This window comes from Ceratotherium simum, chromosome X (genome assembly GCF_057802395.1).
Source record: "Ceratotherium simum simum isolate JZ-2026a chromosome X, ASM5780239v1, whole genome shotgun sequence".
Classification (NCBI taxonomy): domain Eukaryota; kingdom Metazoa; phylum Chordata; class Mammalia; order Perissodactyla; family Rhinocerotidae; genus Ceratotherium; species Ceratotherium simum.
Window position 1 is genome coordinate 1,212,732 of NC_141940.1, and position 21,850 is coordinate 1,234,581.

Here is a 21,850-nt window from a genome sequence, read left to right on the forward strand (position 1 = left end):
CTCAATAAATGCAGAAAAAGCATCTGACAAAATCCAACATCTTTTCATGGAAAAAACTCACGTATAGAAGGAATGTACCTCAATATAATTAAAGTCATATACGACAAGCCTATAGCTAACATCATCCTCAATGGTTAAAAGCTGAAAGCTTTTTCTCAAAGATCAGAAATAAAACAAGAATGCCCACTCTCACTACTTCTGTTTAACATAATATTGGTAGTCCTAGGCAGAGACATCAGGAAAGAAAATGATAAGGCATCTAAATTGGAAAGAAAGAATTAAAATTATCTCTGCTGATGACATGGTCTTATATGTAGAAAAACCCCAAGACTCCCCCAAAAAAATTTATACTAACAAAGAACTATCTGAAAAAGAAATAAAGAAAACATTTCCATATGCAATAGCATTAAAAAGTGCTTAAGAATAAATTTAACCAAGGAAGTGAAAGATCTGTATATTGAAATCTATATGATATTGATGAAAGAATTTGAAGAAGACTCAAATAAATGGAAGCCTATCCTGTGTTGATGGATTTGAAGAATCAATATTGTTAAAATGTCCATAGGACCTACAGTGATCTACAGATTTAATGCAATCCCTATCAAAATTCCAATGGCATTTTTCACAGAAATAGAAAAACCAATCCTAAAATTCATATGGAATCACATGAGACTCCAAAGAGCCAAAGCAATCCTGAGCAAGAACAACAAAGCTTGAGGTTCCCTGATTTCAAATGATATTTAAAAACTATAGTAATCAAAACACTACACACAGACCAGTGAAATAGAATAGAGAGCGTAGGAATAAACCCACACATACACAATCAACTAATCTTTGACAAGGGAGCCAAGAATACACAATGGAGAAAGGACAGTCTTTTCAATAACTGGTGTTGGGAAAACTGGATATCCACATGCAAGAGAATGAAATTGGACCCTTATCTTACACCATACACAAAAATTATCTCAAAATTAATTACTTAAATGTAAGACCTGAAACCATTAAATTCCTTGAAAAAACTTAAAGAAAAAAAGCTCCTGGACATTCATTTTGGTTATGATTTCTTTGGATATGACACCAAAAGCATAGACAACAAAAGCAAAAATAAACAAGTGGGACTACATTAAACTAAAAAGCTTCTGTACAGCAATTGAAACCATCAACAAAATTAAAGGCAACCTATGGAATGTGAGAAAATATTTACAAACCATATATCTGATAAGAGGTTAGTATCCAAAATATATAAGGAATACTACAATAGCAAAAAAACCCCAAATAACCCAATTAAAAAATGGGCAAAGGACCTGAATAAACATTTTTCCAAAGAAGACACACAAATGGCCAATAGGTAAATGAAAAGGTGCTCAACATCACTAACCATCAGGGAAATGCAAATCAAAACCACGATGGGATATCACCTTATACCTGTTAGGAAGGCTATTCTCAAAAAGACAAGAGATTGTAAGTATTGGTGAGGGTGCGGATAAAAGGGAATACTTGTACACTGTTGATGGGAATGTAAATTGGTACAGCCACTATGGAAAACATGGATTAGTCAAAAAATTAAAAATAAAACTACCATATGATCCAGCAATCCCACTTTTGGGTATGTATCCATAGGAAATGAAAGCAGGATTTCAAAGAGATATCTGCACTCCCATGTTTATTGCAGCATTATTCACAATAGCCAAGATATGGAAACAATCTAACTGTCCATGGACAGATGAATGGATAAAGAAAATGTGGTGTGTGTGTATACAATGGAATATTTTTCAGCCATACAAAAAAGAAAGAAATTCTGCTATTTGTGACAACATGGATGAACCTGGAGGATATTATGCTAAATGAAATAAGCCAAACATAGAAAGACAAATAATGTATGATCTCATATGTGGAATCTGAAATGTTGAACACATATAACCATGGAGTAGAATAGTGGTTGCCAGAGGCTGGAGGGTAGGGGACATGGGAGTAAGTTGGTCAAAGGGTATACATTTTCAATTATAAGATGAATTAGTTAAAAAAAGAGATGAATGAGTTTTGGGGATCTAATGTACAGCATGGTGACCATAGTTAATAATATTGTATTGTATACTTGAAATTTGCTGAAAGTGTAGATCTTGAGTGTTCTAACCACAAAAAAAAAATTGTAACTATGTGAGATGATGGATGTACCAATTAACTTGATTGTGGTAATCATTTCACAATGTATACATATATTAAATCCTCATGTTGTACACCTTAAAATAAAATATCACATTGTACAGTCTAAATATATACAATTTCTATTTGTCAATCATACATCAATAAAGCTGAAAAAAAAGATAATTTAAAAACGGACAAAGGATCTGAATAGACATTTCTCCAAAGTAAATACACGAATTTCCAATAAGCGCATGAAAATATCCATTAAATAATTAGTCATCAGAGAAATGCAAATGAAAACCACAAAGAGATACCACTTCCCACCCACTAGGATGGCTATAATCAGACAAATGGAAAACAAATGTTGCCAAGGATCTGGAGAAACTGCAACCCTCATACATTGCTGACGGGATTGTAAAATGGCTCAGCCACTGTGGAAAAACAGTTTGGCAGTTCCCATTAAGTTCAACATAGAATTACTACATGACCACGCAATTCCATTCCTAGGTATATACTCAAAAGAACTGAAAACAGGTATTGAAACAAATACTTGCACAAGAAGCAGTACTCACAAGAGTTCAAAAAGGGAAACAGCCCAAATGTCCATCAATTAATGAATAGATAAACAAATTGTAGTATATCCATACAATGGAATATTATTTGGCCATAAAAAGGAATGAAGTACTGATACATGTTACAATGTGAATGAACCTGGACTATATTATTCTAAATGAAAGAAGGCAGTCCCAAAGGCTCACATATTGAATGACTCCATTTATATGAAATGTCTAAAATAGGAAAATCTTTAGAGACGTAGAATAGTGGTTGTCTAGGGATGGGAAGTTTAGGGGGAAATGGGGAGTGACGGCTAATGTGTCCAGGGCTTCTTTTGAAGATGGTAAAAATGTTGTAAATTGATCTTGATAATGGTTGTACAATTCTGAATATACTACAAAACTACTGAATTGTAGACAAAATGGGTGAATGGTATGATATGTGAATTAAATATCAATAAAGGTGTTAAAGAAAATATGTCCTGAAAGGATAAAAGTTTATATGAAAGTAATGTATGTACTTGTCTAAACAAAATTCAACATTATTTAAAGGAATACATCAAAATACAGCACTTAACAAAGTAAAATTAACAAGATATGCCATCCCATACAAAATTACTAGGCATAAGAAGAAGAAGAAAAATGTGACCCACATACAAGAGAAAAATAATAGAAACAGAGATGGAAATGTCAAAGATGAAGGAATTAGCAGACAAGCATTTTGACATAACCATTAGAGCTATTATGATTATCCTCAAGGGTTTAAAGGAAAATGTGAACAAAATGAGGAGAGCAAGGAAAGATATAAAAATAACCAAATAGAACTTCTAGAGATTAAAAATACTATATTAGAAATGCAGCCTGTCGGGCCGGCCCCGTGGCTTAGCGGTTAAGTGCGCGCGCTCTGCTGTTGGCGGCCCGGGTTCGGATCCCTGGCGAGCACCGACACACCGCTTCTCCGGCCATGCTGAGGCCGCGTCCCACATACAGCAACTAGAAGGATGTGCAACTACGACATACAACTATCTACTGGGGCTTTGGGGGAAAAATAAATAAATAAAATCTTTAAAAAAAAAAAAAAAAAAAAAAAAGAAATGCAGCCTGTCCTGTATGGGATTAACAGAAGATTAGACTCTGCAGAAAAAAAGATGAGTGAACTTGAAGACATAGCGAAAGAAACTCTCCAGTGTGAAGCACGGGGGGGAAAAAGGCTCTAAAAATGCAAATGTACAGGGAGTGATGTCAGCATTGTGGCAGAGTTAGTTGTTCCCTTTGACTCTCCCCTCCAAGTTACAACCAAATGGACATCCATAGATCAACAGAGGATTCCCACACAGCACAAGAGGATGCCTAAGAGGTCCTTGCAGCTATAGATCTGAAGGTGGGTGGACTGGACACCCAGGAAGCAGTGGAACTAGGGGAGCAGTACCCTCCCCCTCCCCCAGCAGCAGTGATAAAGGGCATGGAGACTCACACAGCGGCCTATGCAACTGTGAGTGGAGGTGAGGGCAGCTTGGCCTGTGCATGACTGCCCATGGAGCAGTGGCAACCCCACATCATGTAGCTGCCCACAGAGTGGCAGCAGTGGTGGCCCCACCCACACGGCTGCCAGCAGAGTGGCAGCAGCAGTGGCCCAACCCACGCAGCTGCAAGCAGACTGGGCAGGAGCAGAAAAAACTGCCCCTGCCCCCCCCCAAGCAGTGGCAGGCAGAACCTGCAACCAAAAGCATCAGGAACCACACTGGACATGGAAGTACATGAACCTAACAGAACTCCTAATTACATCAGTGCAAAAAGACCTTCGCCAAGGCATATAATATTAAAACTGTCAAAAGTCAGTGACTAAGAAAAAATATTAAGGGCAGCAAGAGAGAAGAAAATAACCTACAAAGGAACCTCCATCAGGCTTTCAGGGGATTTCTCAGCAGAAACTTTACAGGCTAGGAGAGAGTGGAATGAAGTATTCAAAATACTTAAAGACAAAAACTATCATCCAAGAATACTCTGTCCAGAGAAATTATCCTTCAGATATGATGGAGAAATCAAAGTTTCCCAGACAAATACAAAGGATTATAAGAGAATACTATGAAAAGCTATATGCCAACAAACCAGATAACCTAGGAGAAATGGATGAATTCTTCGAATCATACGACCTCCTAAAACTGAATCAAGAAGAAATAGAGAATCTGAACAGACCAATCACCAGTATGGAGATTGAAACAGTAATCAAAAACCTCCCAAAAAACAAGTCCAGGACCAGAAAAATTCTCTGGTGAATTCTACCAAACATTCAAAGATGATTTAGTTCCTATCCTTCTCAAACTACCTCGAAAAATTGAAGAGGACGGGAGGCTTCCTAACTCATTTTATGAGGCCAACATTACCCTGATACCAAAACCAGACAAGGGCAACAAAAAAAAGGAAAATTACAGGCCAATATAACTGATGAACATTGAAGCAAAAATCCTCAACAAAATATTAGCAAATCAAATACAACAATACATTAAAAGAATCATACACCATGATCAAGTGGGATTTATTACAGGGATGCAGGGATGGTTCAACATCCACAAATCAATCAATGCGATACACCAAATTAACCACATGAGGAATAAAAATCACATGATCATCTCAATAGATGCAGAGAAAGCATATGACAAGATGCAACATTCATTTATGATAAAAACTCTCAATAAAATGGGTATAGAAGGAAAATACCTCAACATAATAAAGGCCATATATGACAAACCCACAGCCAATATCATACTCATCAATGAAAAACTGAAAGGCATTCCTCTGAGAACAGGAAGAAGACAAGGATGCTCACTTTCACCACTCTTATTTAACATAGTACTGGGAGTTTTAGCCATTGCAATTAGGCAAGAAAAAGAAATAAAAGGGATCCAAATTGGAAAGGAAAAAGTAAAGTCTCTTTGTGAATGACATGATTCTATATAAAGAAAACCCTAAAGCATCCATCAGAAAAAACTATTAGAAATAATCAACAATTACAGCAAAGTTGCAGGGTACAAAATCAACTTACAAAAATCCATTGCATTTCTATACACTAATAATGAACTAGCAGAAAGAGAAGTCAAGAATACAATCCCATTTAGAATCGCAAAAAAAAGAATAAAATATCTAGAAATAAATTTAAGCAAGGAGGTGAAAGACCTATATACTGAAAACTATAAGACATTATTGAAAGAAATCAAAGATGACATAAAGAAGTGGAAAGATACTCCATGCTTATGGATTGGAAGAATAAACATAGTTAAAATGTCCATATTACCTCAGTCAATCTACAGATTCAATGCAATCCCAATCAGAATCCCAATGACATTCTTTACAGAAATAGAACAAAGAATCCTAAAATTTATATGGAACAACAAAAGACTCCAAATAGTGAAAGGAATCCTGAGAAAAAAGAACAATGTTGGTGGTATCACAGTCCCTGAATTCAAAATATACTACAAAATTATTGTAATCAAAACAGCATGGCACTGGCAGAAAAACAGAAACAGAGGTCAATGGAACAGAATTGAGAGCCCAGAAATAAACCCACACATCTAGGGATAGCTAATTTTCGACAAAGGAGCCAAGGACATATAATGGAGAAAGGAAACTCTTCAATAAATGGTGTTGGGAAAACTGGACAGCCACAAGGAAAAGAACGAAAGTAGCCCATTATCTTACACCATACACAAAAATTAACTCCAAATGGATTAGACTTGAACATAAGACCTGAAACCATAAAACTCTTAGAAGGAAATATAGGCAGTACACTCTTTGACATTGGTGTTAGCAGTACCTTCTCAAATACCGTGTCTATTCAGACAAGGGAAACAAAAGAAAAAATTAACACGTGGGACTACATTAGACTAAAGACCTTCTGGAAGGTAAAGGAAACCATCAACAAAAATGAAAAGACAACCCACCAACTGGGAGAAAATATTTGCAAATCATATATCTTATAAGGGTTTAATTTCCAAAATTTATAAAGAACTCATACAACTCAACAAGAAAAAAAGGAACAACCCAATCAAAAAATGGGCAGAGGATATAAACAGATATTTTTCCAAGGAAGATATACAGGTGGCCAACAGTCACATGAACAGATGTTCAACATCACTAATTATTAGGGAAATGCAGATCAAAACTACAATGGGATATCACCTCACACCCGTCAGAATGGCTATAACTAACAAGACAAGAAATAAGTGTTGGAGAGGATGTGGAGAAAAGGGAACCCTCATACACTGCTGGTGGGAATGCAAACTGGTGCAGCCACTATGGAAAACAGTATGGAGATTTCTCAAAAAATTACAAACAGAAATACCAAATGATCCAGCTATCCCACTACTGGGTATTTATCCAAAGAACTTGAAATCAACAATTCAAAGAGATTTATGCACCCCTATGTTCACTGCAGCATTATTCACAAAAGTCAAGATGTGGAAGCAACCCAAGTGCCCATCAATGGATAGATGGATAAAGAAGATGTGGTATATATATACAATGGAATACTACTCAGCTATAATAAAAACACAAAATCATGCCATTTGTGACAATATAGATGGATCTCGAGGGTATTATGCTAAGCAAAATAAGCAAGACAGAGAAAGACAAACACCATGTGATTTCACTATACGTGGAAGATAAACAAACATGGATAAGGAGAACAGATTAGTGGTTACCAGAGGGGAAGGGGGTGGGAGGTGGGCAAAAGGGGTAAAGGGGCACTTATGTATGGTGGTGGATAAAAACTAGACTATTGGTGGTGAGCACGAAGCAGTCTATACAGAAACTGAAATACAATAATATACACCTGAAATTTACACAGTGTTATAAGCCAATATGACCTCAATAAAATAATTTAAAAAATGAAAATGAACAGAGCCTCAGTCACTTGTGATACAATATCAAAAATTGTAATACACATTTAATTGGAACACTGCACCCAACAGTAGAAAAATATGCATCTGTTCAAGGGTACACAGAACGTTTACCTTGATAGAGGATATTCTCTTACATAAAATAACTGACAACAAATTTTAAAAGGTTGAAATCATAAGAAATATGTTCTTTGACAACAACAAAAGCAGTACTTAACTCTAAATGCCTGTATTATAAAAGAATCTCAAGTAACTTAACCTTTCTTAAGAAACCAGAAAATAAAGAGCAAAATAAACTGAAAGCAAGTAGAAGGAAGGGAATAATAAAGCTAAGAGCAGAAATCAATGAAATAGAAAACAGAATATAGAGAAAATCAATGAAACCAAAAGCTGGTTCTTTGAGAACCAATAAAATTGATAACTCTCTAGCCCCACCTATCAAGAAAAAAAGAGAAAAGACATACATTACCAATATCAGGAACGACAGAGGTAACATCACTACAGATTCCACAGATATTAAAAGGATAATAAAGGAATACTATGAGCAACTCTTTGGACTTCTGTATCTGATGTCGGGTGAAGGATAGGAGGACATGACCTTAGGCAGCACACAGCTCCCATAACATGTGACCGAAGCTTCCGTAACAATGCCACATCAAGGTTTTACAAAGTGCCGTCTTAGGACTGCTTAACTTCCCAAGAGCTGAAGATCTCCAGACCTTCCATCTGGAGTCCCCAACATGTAATCCTTCCTCATAACGTTCATTCAATGGTTGTTTATTCTGTTATTTAGTGTCTGCTATGTAAAGGGTCTGCCTCTGGATATGCCCCGCCCCAAGCCCGACCCTGTCTCGGAACCCCCTTCTTGGGCCCCACGGCCATCTTTCCCAGCATTCCTGCAGAACCCTAGGGCCCAGTGACTTCAAATCCCACCTCATAATGCTGCAGATCTGCGTCAGGCCTTGCGAAGAAAAGGTCGCCTAGTGAAGCTTACCTACAGGCCCAGGCCTTTCTTCTGCCACCTCGGGTGCCGCATCCGTCGCGAGGGGTGCCGGTCCTTTGCTCAGTCCGCTGGTCGGGAAGAGGAGGGACCAGACTCCGCAGCCATCATCCTCGAGGCTGGCGGTCTGCAACGGCGCAGGCATGGGGTCGTCTGCGTCCAAGGCTGCCCTCGGGGCGACCACCGATGAGCTCACGGAACCCGAGCCGAAACACCTAGCGGGTGAGTAGGAGGCTTGGCGCAAGCGGCCCACGTGGCTAGCGTGGTCTGACAGCCTCTGATGGCTACCCTCCCTGCTAGCCCTCGTCTCCGGTCCTGGCCCCTGCCAGAGTAGGGAGATTGAATTCTCACTTCTAGTAATCATTGATTGTGCCTAGAAGAAAACCACTAGCCTTTTAACTCCAAACTCCAAACTATTTACAAGCTATTCAAATAACTTAGGATGCAAGAGGTGGTAAAATAACAACCCAGACTTCTGAGAAAGCTCTCAATTCCAAAGTCCACCCCACCCTCCTTATAAATCATGACATTCTGTGAGTCTTCTGAAATCAAGGAAGGAAAAGTCTATCGAGCAGATCTTCCCGTAGATAGTCCTAACCTAAGGTCCATGAATAGGCTTTACAGTGTCCATGGCAACATTTTTTGTGCTCCTATGTGTTTCCACAGGAGAGAATTTTGATTCTTAAAGTTGTCTGTTGCTCAGACAGAATAGACTCCCAGCCTAGCCCCACTCCCTGGTGTTTGAGTTCATACTGAGCAGTGACTTCATAAACAATATGTGCTATTGGCAATATACATAAATCCTACTGCTTTTGAACCCTTCGTAGCTGACTCACTCTTTTGATCACCTCTTTATTTTGGTATTTTGCTTAAAAACTACCCATTGACAATATGTATTTGCCTTCTGAAGTTTTCTCTTATCATCATGATAATGTGCGTGTTATTACAGTAATTAACAGTTCCCTAAGTTAAACAGATTAATTTCCTTTATATATATATATATAAAATATATATATATGTTTTTTATATTTAAATATATATATATATATATTTTACAAGTTCGCTAAACATTATTCTGGGCATGCCGCATACTAGATTCTGCGGCAATGTACATTATCCAGCCCTGGATGGTTATGTAATATGTCTAGAATTGGTTTCTCAAGACCTAAAGGATGACCAGTAGTTATGTATGTGAAAGATGCATGGAACAGAAGAGGAGCACTTGAGTCAGTACCATGATAGCCCAAAGGTTCAGTCCAAAGGCTGAAGTCATGGGAAAGCAGAAACAAAAAAACTTGCAGAGGAAACTTGGCAGAAAGAGAAATGAAGCAGACTTAGAGATAAAAAAAATATGAGAACATCGCACTCTTCATAACCTTAAACATGGCACAGCAACTGGCATATATTAGGTATTGACACTGAGTATATACACTTGTTGAATAAATGAATCTGGGTCTACAGTTAGAGTCAGCCTATAGCTCCAGTCCACTAGCATATTTGTTAAGCACCCTCTGCAGTACCTATCCTAGGGCTATGTATATGAAGATGCTGATTAATGAATAAATGCTAGAGATGTAGTTGTTTTATGACAATAGTTTATAAATAGTTTTGAAAGCAAAGAGGATTTTGAACTGATAAACAGTAGAGAATCATTGCATGTTTTTGAATGGGAAAATGAAATGAAACTTAGCTTTTGAGGGGCTGTATGAAGTAAATTGATGAATGGTTATAACCCTGAGGTAGGAAATTGGGAAGCTGTTGCAATAAACCGGGTACAAGGCTATGGGGAAGTGGACTCAAGAAAAAGCAATGAGGGATTAAAGGATGCAAACAAAAGGGTCAGACATGAGGTGATGCTACAGCTCCTGACTAAACCTTCATGGAATGACGCTTGTCTTGTGTGACGTAATGGTTAATATCTGGGTCTCCAGGGTCAAACAAATCTGAATTCAAATCCCAGCCCTGCTGCTTAACTACCTGTATGACCTTGGGTATATTACTTACCTTCTTGAGTCCTATTCATTCATTTAACAAGTATTTACCATAACCTGTTATGTGCTAACTACTGTGCCGGGTCTTGGGGAGACAGTGGTGACCAAAATGGACACAGTCCCTATGATCATCAAGTATACAGAACAATCGAATAGACAGGCATTTAATATCATGTAACATATATCAGTACAAATTGTAATATTTGTAATGAAGAAAATATTTTGGATTATTCCCTTTGTCATTTCTTTGAGATTTGATTGCATCTGTATTTAAGTTAAAGTTACCAATTTTGGGTTTGAAAATTATTTCTCAGTCCATATTTTAATTCTTGTCATTCTCTCTAATTTAGATCTAATACAGTACATTAATGAAACGAATATGAGTGTTGAACATCTGGCTGATATTCTTTCTGAGAGAACTGGGAGCAGCAGCTGGGTGGTGGTTTTCAAAGCCCTGGTTACTGTGCATCACCTTATGGTACATGGAAATGAGGTGAGCATGGGCTGTGTTCAAATTGCCTTCCTTTTAGTCCAAAGCACTGTCAGTACAATTGCAATATGTTCTTGGTTTGTCAAGGGCTTCCTACCTTTTACTTTCATTAGTGACAATTGGGGAAAGTGAATAGCAGTGGGTATTAAAAACTGTTTTTCCATTTTTACTTATGACTATATCTTTGCAATCGGTATTTGAGGTATACTATTCTAGCCACTGGATAATAAAGTGAATAATAGAGTGGATATTTCTCTCAATTATTTAGATGATTTAGACCAAAAAAAAAAAAGAAAACTCTCAAAAATGTGTTGATGCGTAACTGCTTTACTTTACCAAGGGAAACTGCATACCTGAATGTATTCCACCTCTCCCCACATCCAAACACTCTTTGTATTTTACACAACAACTGAAATGTTCTGTAACATTAAATTACTTATTATTTTCTACTTTAAATTAACATTTTGTCTCAGTGACCTTTGCATTAAAAAATTAAAATTTAGAAATTGACTGGATTTTGAAACTTATTATAAAGCAACAATAATTACACATTATGTTATTGGTAAAAATATAACGTATATATAAATGGAACATGATAGAGAGCTTGGAAGTAGAACTGCGCTTATGAGAGCGTGGTGGCACTAAAGATGTGGGGGAAAGTATGGAATTTAAAATAAAGCCTTTTGGTACAAATAACATCCCTAGGAAAAAAATAGAGTGAGATCATTGTCTTACCCCATATACAAAAATAAATTCCACATGAATGAAATATATATAAATGCAAATAACTAAATTTTAAAATTGAAGAAAATGTAGGAGAATATGATTATGACATTCGCTTAGGGAAGACATCATAAAGTTGGAATAAGATATATGCAACAAATATATTGCAGACAAAAGATTAATATTCAGAGTACATTATCAGTAAGAAAAAGGCAGTCCAATGGAATAATGACCAAAAGAAATGAACAGAGAGTTCATAGAAGAGGAAATCAAGATGGCTGATAACTATCTGAGAACATGCTCAGATAAGCAAGATTTAAAATGCATGACAGGGGCTGGCCCCGTGGCTTAGCGGTTGAGTGTGTGCGCTCCGCTGCTGGCGGCCCGGGTTCGGATCTCGGGCGCGCACCGACGCGTCGCCTCTCCGGCCATGCTGGGGCCACATCCCACGTGCAGCAACTTGAAGGATGTGCAACTATGACATGCAGCTATCTGCTGGGGCTTTGGGAGAAAAAAAAAGGGAGGAACATTGGCATTAGATGTTAGCTCAGAGCCGGTCTTCCTCAGCAAAAAGAGGAGGATTAGCATGGATGTTAGCTAGGGGCTGATCTTCCTCACAATAAATAAATAAATAAATAAAACTGTTTTAAAATGCATGACAGTATCAAGAGTTGGGAAGACCTTGAGGAAATGGAAACTCGCGTACCCTGTGGATGACATGTAAATATTAGTTGCTGCAGTTTATCACTGTGGAGAGGAGAGCATTGAGACATGTTTAGTAAAATTGAAAATCACCAGCCCAGTGACCCAGCAAATCTACTTCTCATAGCATATTTATAATAATTAAAAAGTAGAAATCACCTAAATTTCCAGCAGTAGGGAACAGATAAGTAAAACAAGGTGTGTTTATACAACAAAATACTATATAACATTAGATGGGATGTGTACCAACAGGTAGATCTCAAAAACAATGCTAATAGAGGAAGAAAGTGGCAGAATGACATTTAGAGTACAATATCATTTATGTAAATTAAAAAATACACACTTAATATTTGTCCATGGAACAAATATATATGAAACTATAAAGAAAATAAAATGTAAAGATAGCACGTTAAAATTATGATACCGGTTACTTCCAGGTAGGAGAAGGAAATGGAACTTAGGGATGGGGCAAAGCGTACTTTTAACTTTATTTGTAATATTTTATTCCTTTTATGTTTAAAATAATCTTGAATCAGATATGTCAAAAAGTTAGCAGTTGTCATTTCTGGGTAGTGGGGTACAGAGATGTATCTAATTCTTCTTTTTATTTTTCTGTAAATTAAATTATTAAATAAGTTAATATTAATTATTGAAATACAGTTGGCCCTTCGTTCATTTTGCATCCGTGGATTCAATCAATTGCGGATCAAAAGGCCTACGATAGTTGTGCTGAACATGTAAAGACTTTTTTTCTTGTCATTATTCCCTAAACAATACAGTATAATAGCTATTTACATAGCATTTACATTGTATTAGGCATTATAACTAATCTAGAGATGATTTAAAGTATACGAGAGGATGTGCATAGGATATATGCATACACTACGCTATTTTATATAAGGGACTTGAGCAGCTGTGGATTTTGGTATCCACAGGGTGGGGGGTGTGTTCTGGCACCAATCCCCCATGGATACTGAGGGACGACTGTAATTAATTAAAACCTCTCAAAATCAAAAACTGGGGAATGGCTCCATAGAAAGTCTTGGGGTAAAAGAGTGTGTATTCACATGAGCTTTAATGTCTACCCCCTTGTTTATTTGGGGGTCATATATATAGAGGAGAGCTGACAACACTGCAGATCCTTCTATTGGGTAGCCCAGGATATGCTTGTGCTCACCTTAATCAATGTTCCTGAAATAGATAGAAGCTGTGTGATAGAATTATGTTAAATATGCATTCACAATGACAAAATCATTAATGCACTCTTTTTGTGGACAGAACCTAATTTTAGAATTTGGCACATTTGTTTGACAGCGTTTTATCGAACATCTTGCATCTAGAAACTCTTTGTTTACTTTACACAATTTTCTGGATGAAAGTGTCATGGAAGGTAAGGTGATTCTTTGATGGAAGTAGTTCTATTTGGGAAGGAGGGAAAAGTTCTGAAAACTATGCTTGGTCAAAAAAGTGGTTCTAAATCATGAAGGGTGTGGTGTGTTGTACATTTTACAGTGGTAAATATTTTCTAAATTCATTGATACAACACATATTTGAGTGCTTACTAAGAATAACAGAATATGTGCTAGAGATAGAGGAAATTGAAGTCTTCAGGTGTTTACTCAGTGAGGCCTTCCTTGGTCAGTCTACCAAAAGTTATGGCATACCCCTGTGCCCCTTCTCTGCCTGAGTCTTATTCTTTCTGCTTCTCACCGACTAACCATCTCTGTGTTTTTCTTTTCTTTTGCTTGTCTATCTATCCGTATTGGAATGGCAGTTCCACAAGGGTATGGATTTTTGTCTGTTTTGTTCACTGCTCATAGTAGGCAGTCAGCAATTGTTGAATGAATAAATAAATTGAATAAATGAATCAAGGTGCATTTGGAGGTTGAGTAGTGAGGAGTTGAGTTTCCATCATGGCCTTTCTTTCTCCATTTTGTCTATGAAGTAAGGAATAAGGTCATTTGCTGAGTGGAGGGAGAGTGAGAGAGGGATGGTGACAGTGAAATGAGATGTTTCAGGAAAATGCTAAGAATTTACAGTAGTTTCTGTTGAAATGTGAAAGAAACTGATAAAGTTCAATTATTTCCTCTGTTCAGGAATGTCACTATCAACACCACATCATGAGGTGATAGCAAGGTTTTGAGGAAATAAAAAAATAATCTTTAACAGAAAGTTTGAGGAATGTTGGACTAGATGATTAATAAAGACCATTCTAGCTTTTGTGCTTAAAAGATATTATTGAGGTATATGGGTGAATGTGGAATGATAAGTCTTTGCATTTATTGACATATATTGTAAATGGTTAATATTGGTTAAATTGGAAAAAATAAAAATGTTTCATTTTTAGGCTATACTATGTCGACCTTCATCAGACGATATAGCAGGTACTTGAATGAAAAGTCGCTCGCGTATAGACTGATCGCATCTGACATCACCAAAACCAAGAGAGGGTCAGTATATATCATTAGTTTGTAAGCAAGAAATACTGAAATACATATGTGCTCTGATATGTAGTTTGTCAAAAACACAGCTTTATTTCAAGATGCTGATGTCACAGTACGTCTCAAACTCTTAATTATTGGTGTTATGCATTTCTGTTATCTTTTATAGGACGAATGGTATGATGAGAACTATGAATACTAAAGAGCTGCTGAACACACTTCCAGTTATTCAAATCCAGTTTGATGCTCTTCTTAATTTTAATGTAAGAGCTTTATAAATCATTTTCTAAAATATTGGTATATGGCATTGTTTAACTGTAAGTGGGAGAAGGAATTATTTTAAACTGTAGTGGTAATTGATTACTCTTTTATTTAATTTTCAGGCAAATTCAGACGAACTAACTAATGGTATAATACATGCCGCTTTCATGCTCCTCTTTAAGGATTCTCTTCGCCTCTTCGCAGCCTATAATGAGGGGATCCTTAATCTGCTAGGTAGGCTAAAGAATACACATTACTTTGTAAAAAATAAACTGGTAAAAATTATTTGTAAAAATCTTTTATCTCTACATTTAGACTTGTTTTTGTTTTAGATTCAAAACAGAAGATCTTTGCAGGGTCATATATTTTTAAATAATGAGACGTTATATTGATTTTTTGGTTAAAAACTTTTTAGGTAATTAGCAACAGAACTGTTCAGTTTTTATATAAGTGCTAACTGATATTTCTGGGAAACTTACCAGGGAATCAACATGGGTTGCCATATTTATACATTAGACATTAAGGTCCACTCCACCAAAGTCAAATAATACAGTTCTGACTTTCCTAACAAGATAGGGCCTGTAACATATGTAAGTGTTATTCATTATATACAGGCATGTATTTCTTAGGCACTTCAGGAAATTTCTGTCATCATTTAGCCCTAATGGATGATTTATTTTATAAGAAGAGTTCTCCAAACTTCATTGATGAGAATTTGAGGTTTTTCTTATACTGAAGGAGTACCTAGTACATTTGTAGCATTATAAAAGAATAGGAAACACAGCCCCTTCCCTCAGAGAGGTTCAGACTTGATGTTAATCAAAAAGATTACAGACCAGAAGTTGTAGAAATTAAACTAAACTATCTAAACTATCCGTGTATGCTACTAAATTCTATATATATTCCCAGCACCAGTGTTTGGCATGCAGTGGTTACTCCATAAAAATCTGTTGATTATACAGATTGAGCAGTGTTGTGGCTTGTTAAAACAAAAAATAACTGGATTAAAACTGTAATTATTTTGAACAAGTTAAAATCATATCCAGAATCAGCTTAAAATAGAATCTTCAGAACGGAGTGAAACTTGAAAATTGCTAAGATATTGGCTCCTTCATGGTAATTTTTTTTTCTATTTATAGACAAGTATTTTGACATGAGGAAGAACCAATGCAAGGAAAGTTTGGATATTTACATCAAGTTCCTCAGAAGAACGACCAGATTGGCACAGTTTCTAAAAGTTGCAGAGGTATAGAAATCTATTTCTATCCAAGGCTTTTCTGCTGTTTTCTGTATTAGTTTATTATCCAGTATAACTATACCTCCCCTCATCACCACCACACAAACACACAGAAACTGGTAGTAGTTTTAACTATTTTGTAAACAGTAAAACTAAAAACTAAAATTAGGTACTTCAGATGTACCATCCAATGCACACTTGTGCTCAAAAGCAATCTTACAAGGATTTCTGTTTGCAGCCATGAGGATAACTGATACCAAGCTTACTTTCCCACCAGAAACAACTGTAAAACTAGGCCAGAATATATATGACATAAGTCTTTTCAGGCAGTGGATAACAGGTAGAACAGTTCTGTGATCAATGAGAGAAGGAAACACATGAGGTGAGCCCCACATTCGCCCTGACTCCCAGAGGAACCCAAGCAGGACAAATACAAATACCTAGCGGCCGGCCCGGTGGCATAGTGGTTATGTTTGCACGTTCCGCTTCGGGGGCCCAGGGTTGGCAGGTTCAGAACCCCAGGCACAGACCTATGCGCTGCTCATCAAGCCATGCTGAGGCGGCGTCCCACATAGAAGAGCTAGAAGGACCTACAACTACGATATACAACTAAGTACTGGAGCTTTGAGGAGAAAAAGAAAAAGAGGAAGATTGGCAACAGATGTTAGCTGAGGGCCAATCTTCCTCAAAAAAAAAAGAAAAGAAAAGAAAAGAGAACCACACCTGAGACAAGCAATAGTTGAACTTCTGAAAACGAAAGCAAAAAGGCATATTAGCCACAGGAGAACAACAATATGAATAGTAGCTGATTTCTGACTGCTTGAAAAATTAGAACACATTTGTGTGATATCCAAAATGCAGCTTAGCTCTTCTCAAAACAGGAAAGACTCAATATCTGGCCAATCTTTTGTGGTTTTATCCTTAGGACAAATATAAATTTGTACTTAAATATCCATGGCATACTTTAGCCTGATGTGTTTTTCTTGATCAGATAGGTTGCAGCCCAGCAAAGCACTCATGCTCTTGGGCTCACAGTTGCTTTTCTTTGTTGCCACTCCATGCTGTAATGTGTACTTTTTTACCCTGTTTTTGTGAATTCAGCAAGTTGGAATTGACCAGAACAACATTCCACATCTTACTCAGGTCAGTGTATCTCTCCTATGTGTTTAAATGACTTTTTGTTCCTTAGGTTTGTGTGTTTATTATATTAGCCATCATCTGAGAGGCCATTCTTTGCCATGTACTTAACGTGTGTATTTTCATTTCTCCATGAGTAACACACACACACACACACATACATACATACATACATACATACATAGACTTGTGTCTTCTCAACAGGTCTGTGAGCTGTTGGTCTTATAAAAGAGGCCATTGTCTGCTGAGTGGTAAATGGTGACTCATAGTATAACAACTAGACCATGCTTTTTCAGTGGAGAGAACTGATCAGTGGAAACAGTAGAGTATTTGGAATAATGAATGTAGGTTTGAGGATGCCTTGTCCGCCTTTCAGGTGTGTAATCTCAAGCAACTCATTCCCATTCTCTGTGCCTCATTTCTGCAACTGCAAAATGGGTGTAATACTATTGTCTGTCTCATAGCAGTGTTGTGGGAATCAAATGAACTCAGGCTTTTTCCTTCCCCAGAAGCTGATCATCAGGAACCCCTTACATGACCATCGGTATGATGTGAGGTAGAGGAGCTCATGCAGCCTGCCTGTGCCCTCTGAATTTGCCAGTGCTCCATTCCAGATGTACCATAGGGCTGGAACAGCAGGACTGCTGGCCCAGCCTTGACCTACTACAGAGTCCTTTCCTGCTGTGGGCCCCAAACTAATGCGGCAGGCTTTTATGTTACCTTGAATATGGGCCAAAGCAGTTTTCCCTTGTGTGGGAACGTGCTGTCTACAAAACCCAAAGAGGCCTACCAGGTGTTAGGCTTCCTTTTTCATGGTGGGAAGTGCAAGATACAATAGTTTATCTTTTATTTTGGATGGGATTTCCTGGTAGACCCCTGGCCACTGGAACCCTAAAAATTTTACTGATGTAGAAGGCTCCTGAATCTTTGTAGGGTTTATCTCCTACTCTCTGGAGAGCATGTAGCTTTCCAAGGTCTCCACTGTACTGGCCACTTCCTGCTCATCTGATCCAATTAGCATGACATCATGGATATAACTGGATCAATGTGATTTTTCTGAGGGGTAACCAGATGGTCTAGACTTCTTCTGACCATATTATCACAGAGGGTTGAAAGAGTTAACGCAGCCTAGGTCAGAACTGTTAATGTATACCATTGTCCATTCCATGTGCCTACAAACTCTGATCCATACTTTTGATGGCAGTGGAAAGCAGAACATTCACCAAACTGATAGCCACATACCATCTACCTGAGACTACAGTAACCCACCTCTACCAAAGAAACTATAGTAACCGTGGCTGTAATTGGGTAGCTACTTGATTGATTATGCTGTAGTTTGTCATTCTCCAGGGCCTGACTGGTTTTGGGGGCCATACTGGTGAATTACATGGATATGTGATGGGGACCATCACCCCTGCATCCTTTTTATCTTTAAGATTGGCATTAATTTCTGCCATCCTCCTGGGAGGTGATCTTATTTTTTATTTACTATTTTGCCTAGAGGGCAGGTGGAGGGTGTTTCAGAGGCATGTCCCCAGCTAGGCTATGCTGTGACTTAAGAGTAGTTAGAGGTCTAGAGGCCAGGAGAAGAGTGGGGATAGATCCTGATGGAGCATGTAACTTGTGAGGTAGAGGTCTCTGTATCATCTCCAACAAGGGAGGAGGAGGACAGTTCTTCAGGACTTTGATGATCATCCCCCCAGCTCTCCCCATCCCATAAGTCAGGGATTTTACTCGTTTCCAACCAGGACCTTGACCCTGGTGTGGGAGACCTGCGTTGGTTGGGATTGGAGGAATGTGGAGTACTCAGACAGTGCCTGGCTCAGGTGGTAGTCTTGTGTATGGGAAGAAGCCTGTGAAGAGAGAAAGGGTGAAGATATAGGGGGAGAAAGGGGTAATATTGAGGTCCCCTAGGGAATGAGATAGGATATTGGATCAAGAATACAGTGGATCCAACAATGGCCTCAAATAAGAGGATAGAGGAGGCAAGGAGGAGAGGATGGTCACAGATGCAAACAACTGTTAGGTTTGGTGGCAGAGAAGGACGGAGTTTCTGTCTAATGTCTTCTCATAAATCTTTAAAGGAAAGAAATGTGTCCTCTCAAGTATACACAGCACAAGCATTCCTTCGTGTACAGATAAATACAAGGGAGACTTGTGGACAGACATGGAACTCCATAGAGTGGGGTGAAATAATGCACGGCTTTCTGTTTTTTTGTGTGTGTGTATGTGAGGAAGATCAGCCGTGAGCTAACATCCATGCCAATCCTCCTCTTTTTTTGCTAAGGAAGACCGGCCCTGAGCTAACATCTATTGCCAATCCTCCTCCTCTTTTTTTTCCCCCTTTTTCTCCCCAAAGCCCCAGTAGATAGTTGTATGTCATAGCTGCACATCCTTCTAGTTGCTGTATGTGGGACGCGGCCTCAGCATGGCCGGAGAAGCGGTGTGTCGGTGCGCGCCCAGATCCAAACCTGGGCTGCCAGTAGCGGAGAGCGCGCACTTAACCGCTAAGCCAGGGGGCCGGCCCCAATACCCTGATCAGGGTTATCAAAATGTAGTCCTCTGATTTTTTTTTCCACATTGACGTCACTTCCTCAAGGGAGATGGTGGAGGTGGCAAGGAGTCCTTTGCTGAGAACCACAGCTTGGCCATCGTGGGGGCACAGACGAGCATTAACTGACCTGGTCTTGGCATCTTGGCTTCTGCTTCCTTCAGTGCTCAGCGCCTGTGGCCGGAGCTCTAGGGAAACATCTGACAGGAGCAGCTGCAGGATGGAGGTCCACGGTTCCCATTGGGCCACCCTCTCTTCTCCTTACTCAGGACTCCTGAATCAAAAACAAAGTAGATGGCTATGGGAGAGGCTGTGGAAGGCACGTGAGGGTCTTTGTTGGTAAACTTTCATGCAGATCCCTCTTCCTTCCTCTGTAAATCAACTCCTTTTACTGGAAGAGCTTTCTTATCAGTACACTGGCCCCTGGCCTCCAGCCAGTACAGAAAGTCATTTGTCATGGCCTTGGGTTGGCAGAGCTGCTCCTGCCACGTACTTTCTCGGGTGTCTTGGAAACCCTGGAATGGAGTGAAGTGCAGGGCTCCATGGGGGGTGGTTGGGGGAGGAGGTGAAGGAGGCAAGAATTAAGTCAGCCTCTTCTTGCCCCACTCAGTCAGTCTCCTTGACAGAGGTCTACTCAAAACAATGCACAGTTTCAAGGAGCATTTACAGCTGATCTGCTGCTAGATCTCTCGAAGGGTGTTAAGTCTTCCTCTGTGCCTGTAGGTTGGCCAGTTTCTCCTTGTGCTTCCAGCAGTCTTCACTTTATGTGAATGGATGCTGGACTCTTAGGTGCTGGCTCACCAAAACCCTTCTGTTTTCTTAAGTAGAAATCTCCCTCCTTTCCTCGGCTAATCCTTTCTGCCTTGCTTTTGACATCGTCTGGGCCTCACAGAGCCTCCTTCTGTGAGCGGCTGTCTGGTGTGTCTGTCTGTGTCTGTCCCTCTCCTTTTGACCATTCCGTGCAGTTCATGTTGGGTGCCCAACTCTAGGAAACTCACGTAGCAGGGTCTGCTCTGTCTGCAACCCGATGCATTTTCATTTTTCACTAGAATAGTTCAAACAGATATCTCTGGGCCACACCCCTCATCACAGCTCCAGGGACACAAACTTGGGGATCTACCAGATGGTTCCACCCTGATGTGCACCTGGATGCATTTTCCCACCTTCACCACAGCGTTTCCGTGGTTTTTGTGGGTGGAGGGTAACGGTGTGCCTCACAAAAGAGATCTTACGGCCTCACATCTACCCTTTCATTATAAAGCACCTTGGTGCATTTTAAGTTTTCAGTAGTTCTAAGCAGTGTTCCGCTAATCATGTTTGCTAACCTTGGGTGGCAGGGTTTCCACAAATTTATAGCTCTCAGTGAATTGTCTGAAAGCAAGTCAGATGAAAAAGAATGTTTCCAGCCAACATTGTTCAAGTAATGACAATGTTTGTTATTTTAAAATTTTATTTATTTTTTGTTATTTTGTTATGTATTTAGAGAATGACTGAATGAAAGAACCAGAAATACTCTGTCCCTTTGCCAAACATGTATATTTGCCCTGGGGACACTGGCAGTCCCCTGATCATGTTTGGGAGTCCCTCCACTCCTTCTTGCCCATCTTGTATGTTTGAACGTTCGTAGTTCACCCTGGGCCCTGGACTTCCTGGTCTCCCCACTACCAGTTCAGCAGCCATCTATGACTATCTCTGCCACTACACCATCATCCTAGCTTAATCT

The 21,850-nt window shown here is 38.8% G+C and overlaps 1 protein-coding gene across 1 annotated transcript in view; it reads left to right on the top strand.

Moving 5' to 3' along the window:
- Positions 1-10,964: 10,964 nt before the first annotated feature.
- Positions 10,965-21,850, top strand: part of VBP1 (VHL binding protein 1) — a 75,684-nt gene continuing 64,798 nt past the window's right edge. The window contains exons 1-7 of the mRNA XM_014779573.2: positions 10,965-11,078; positions 13,815-13,890; positions 14,848-14,950; positions 15,111-15,204; positions 15,325-15,436; positions 16,342-16,448; positions 17,541-17,582. Coding sequence (XP_014635059.2) covers positions 10,965-11,078; positions 13,815-13,890; positions 14,848-14,950; positions 15,111-15,204; positions 15,325-15,436; positions 16,342-16,448; positions 17,541-17,582 — 648 coding nt within the window. The remainder of the gene's footprint in view (positions 11,079-13,814; positions 13,891-14,847; positions 14,951-15,110; positions 15,205-15,324; positions 15,437-16,341; positions 16,449-17,540; positions 17,583-21,850) is intronic.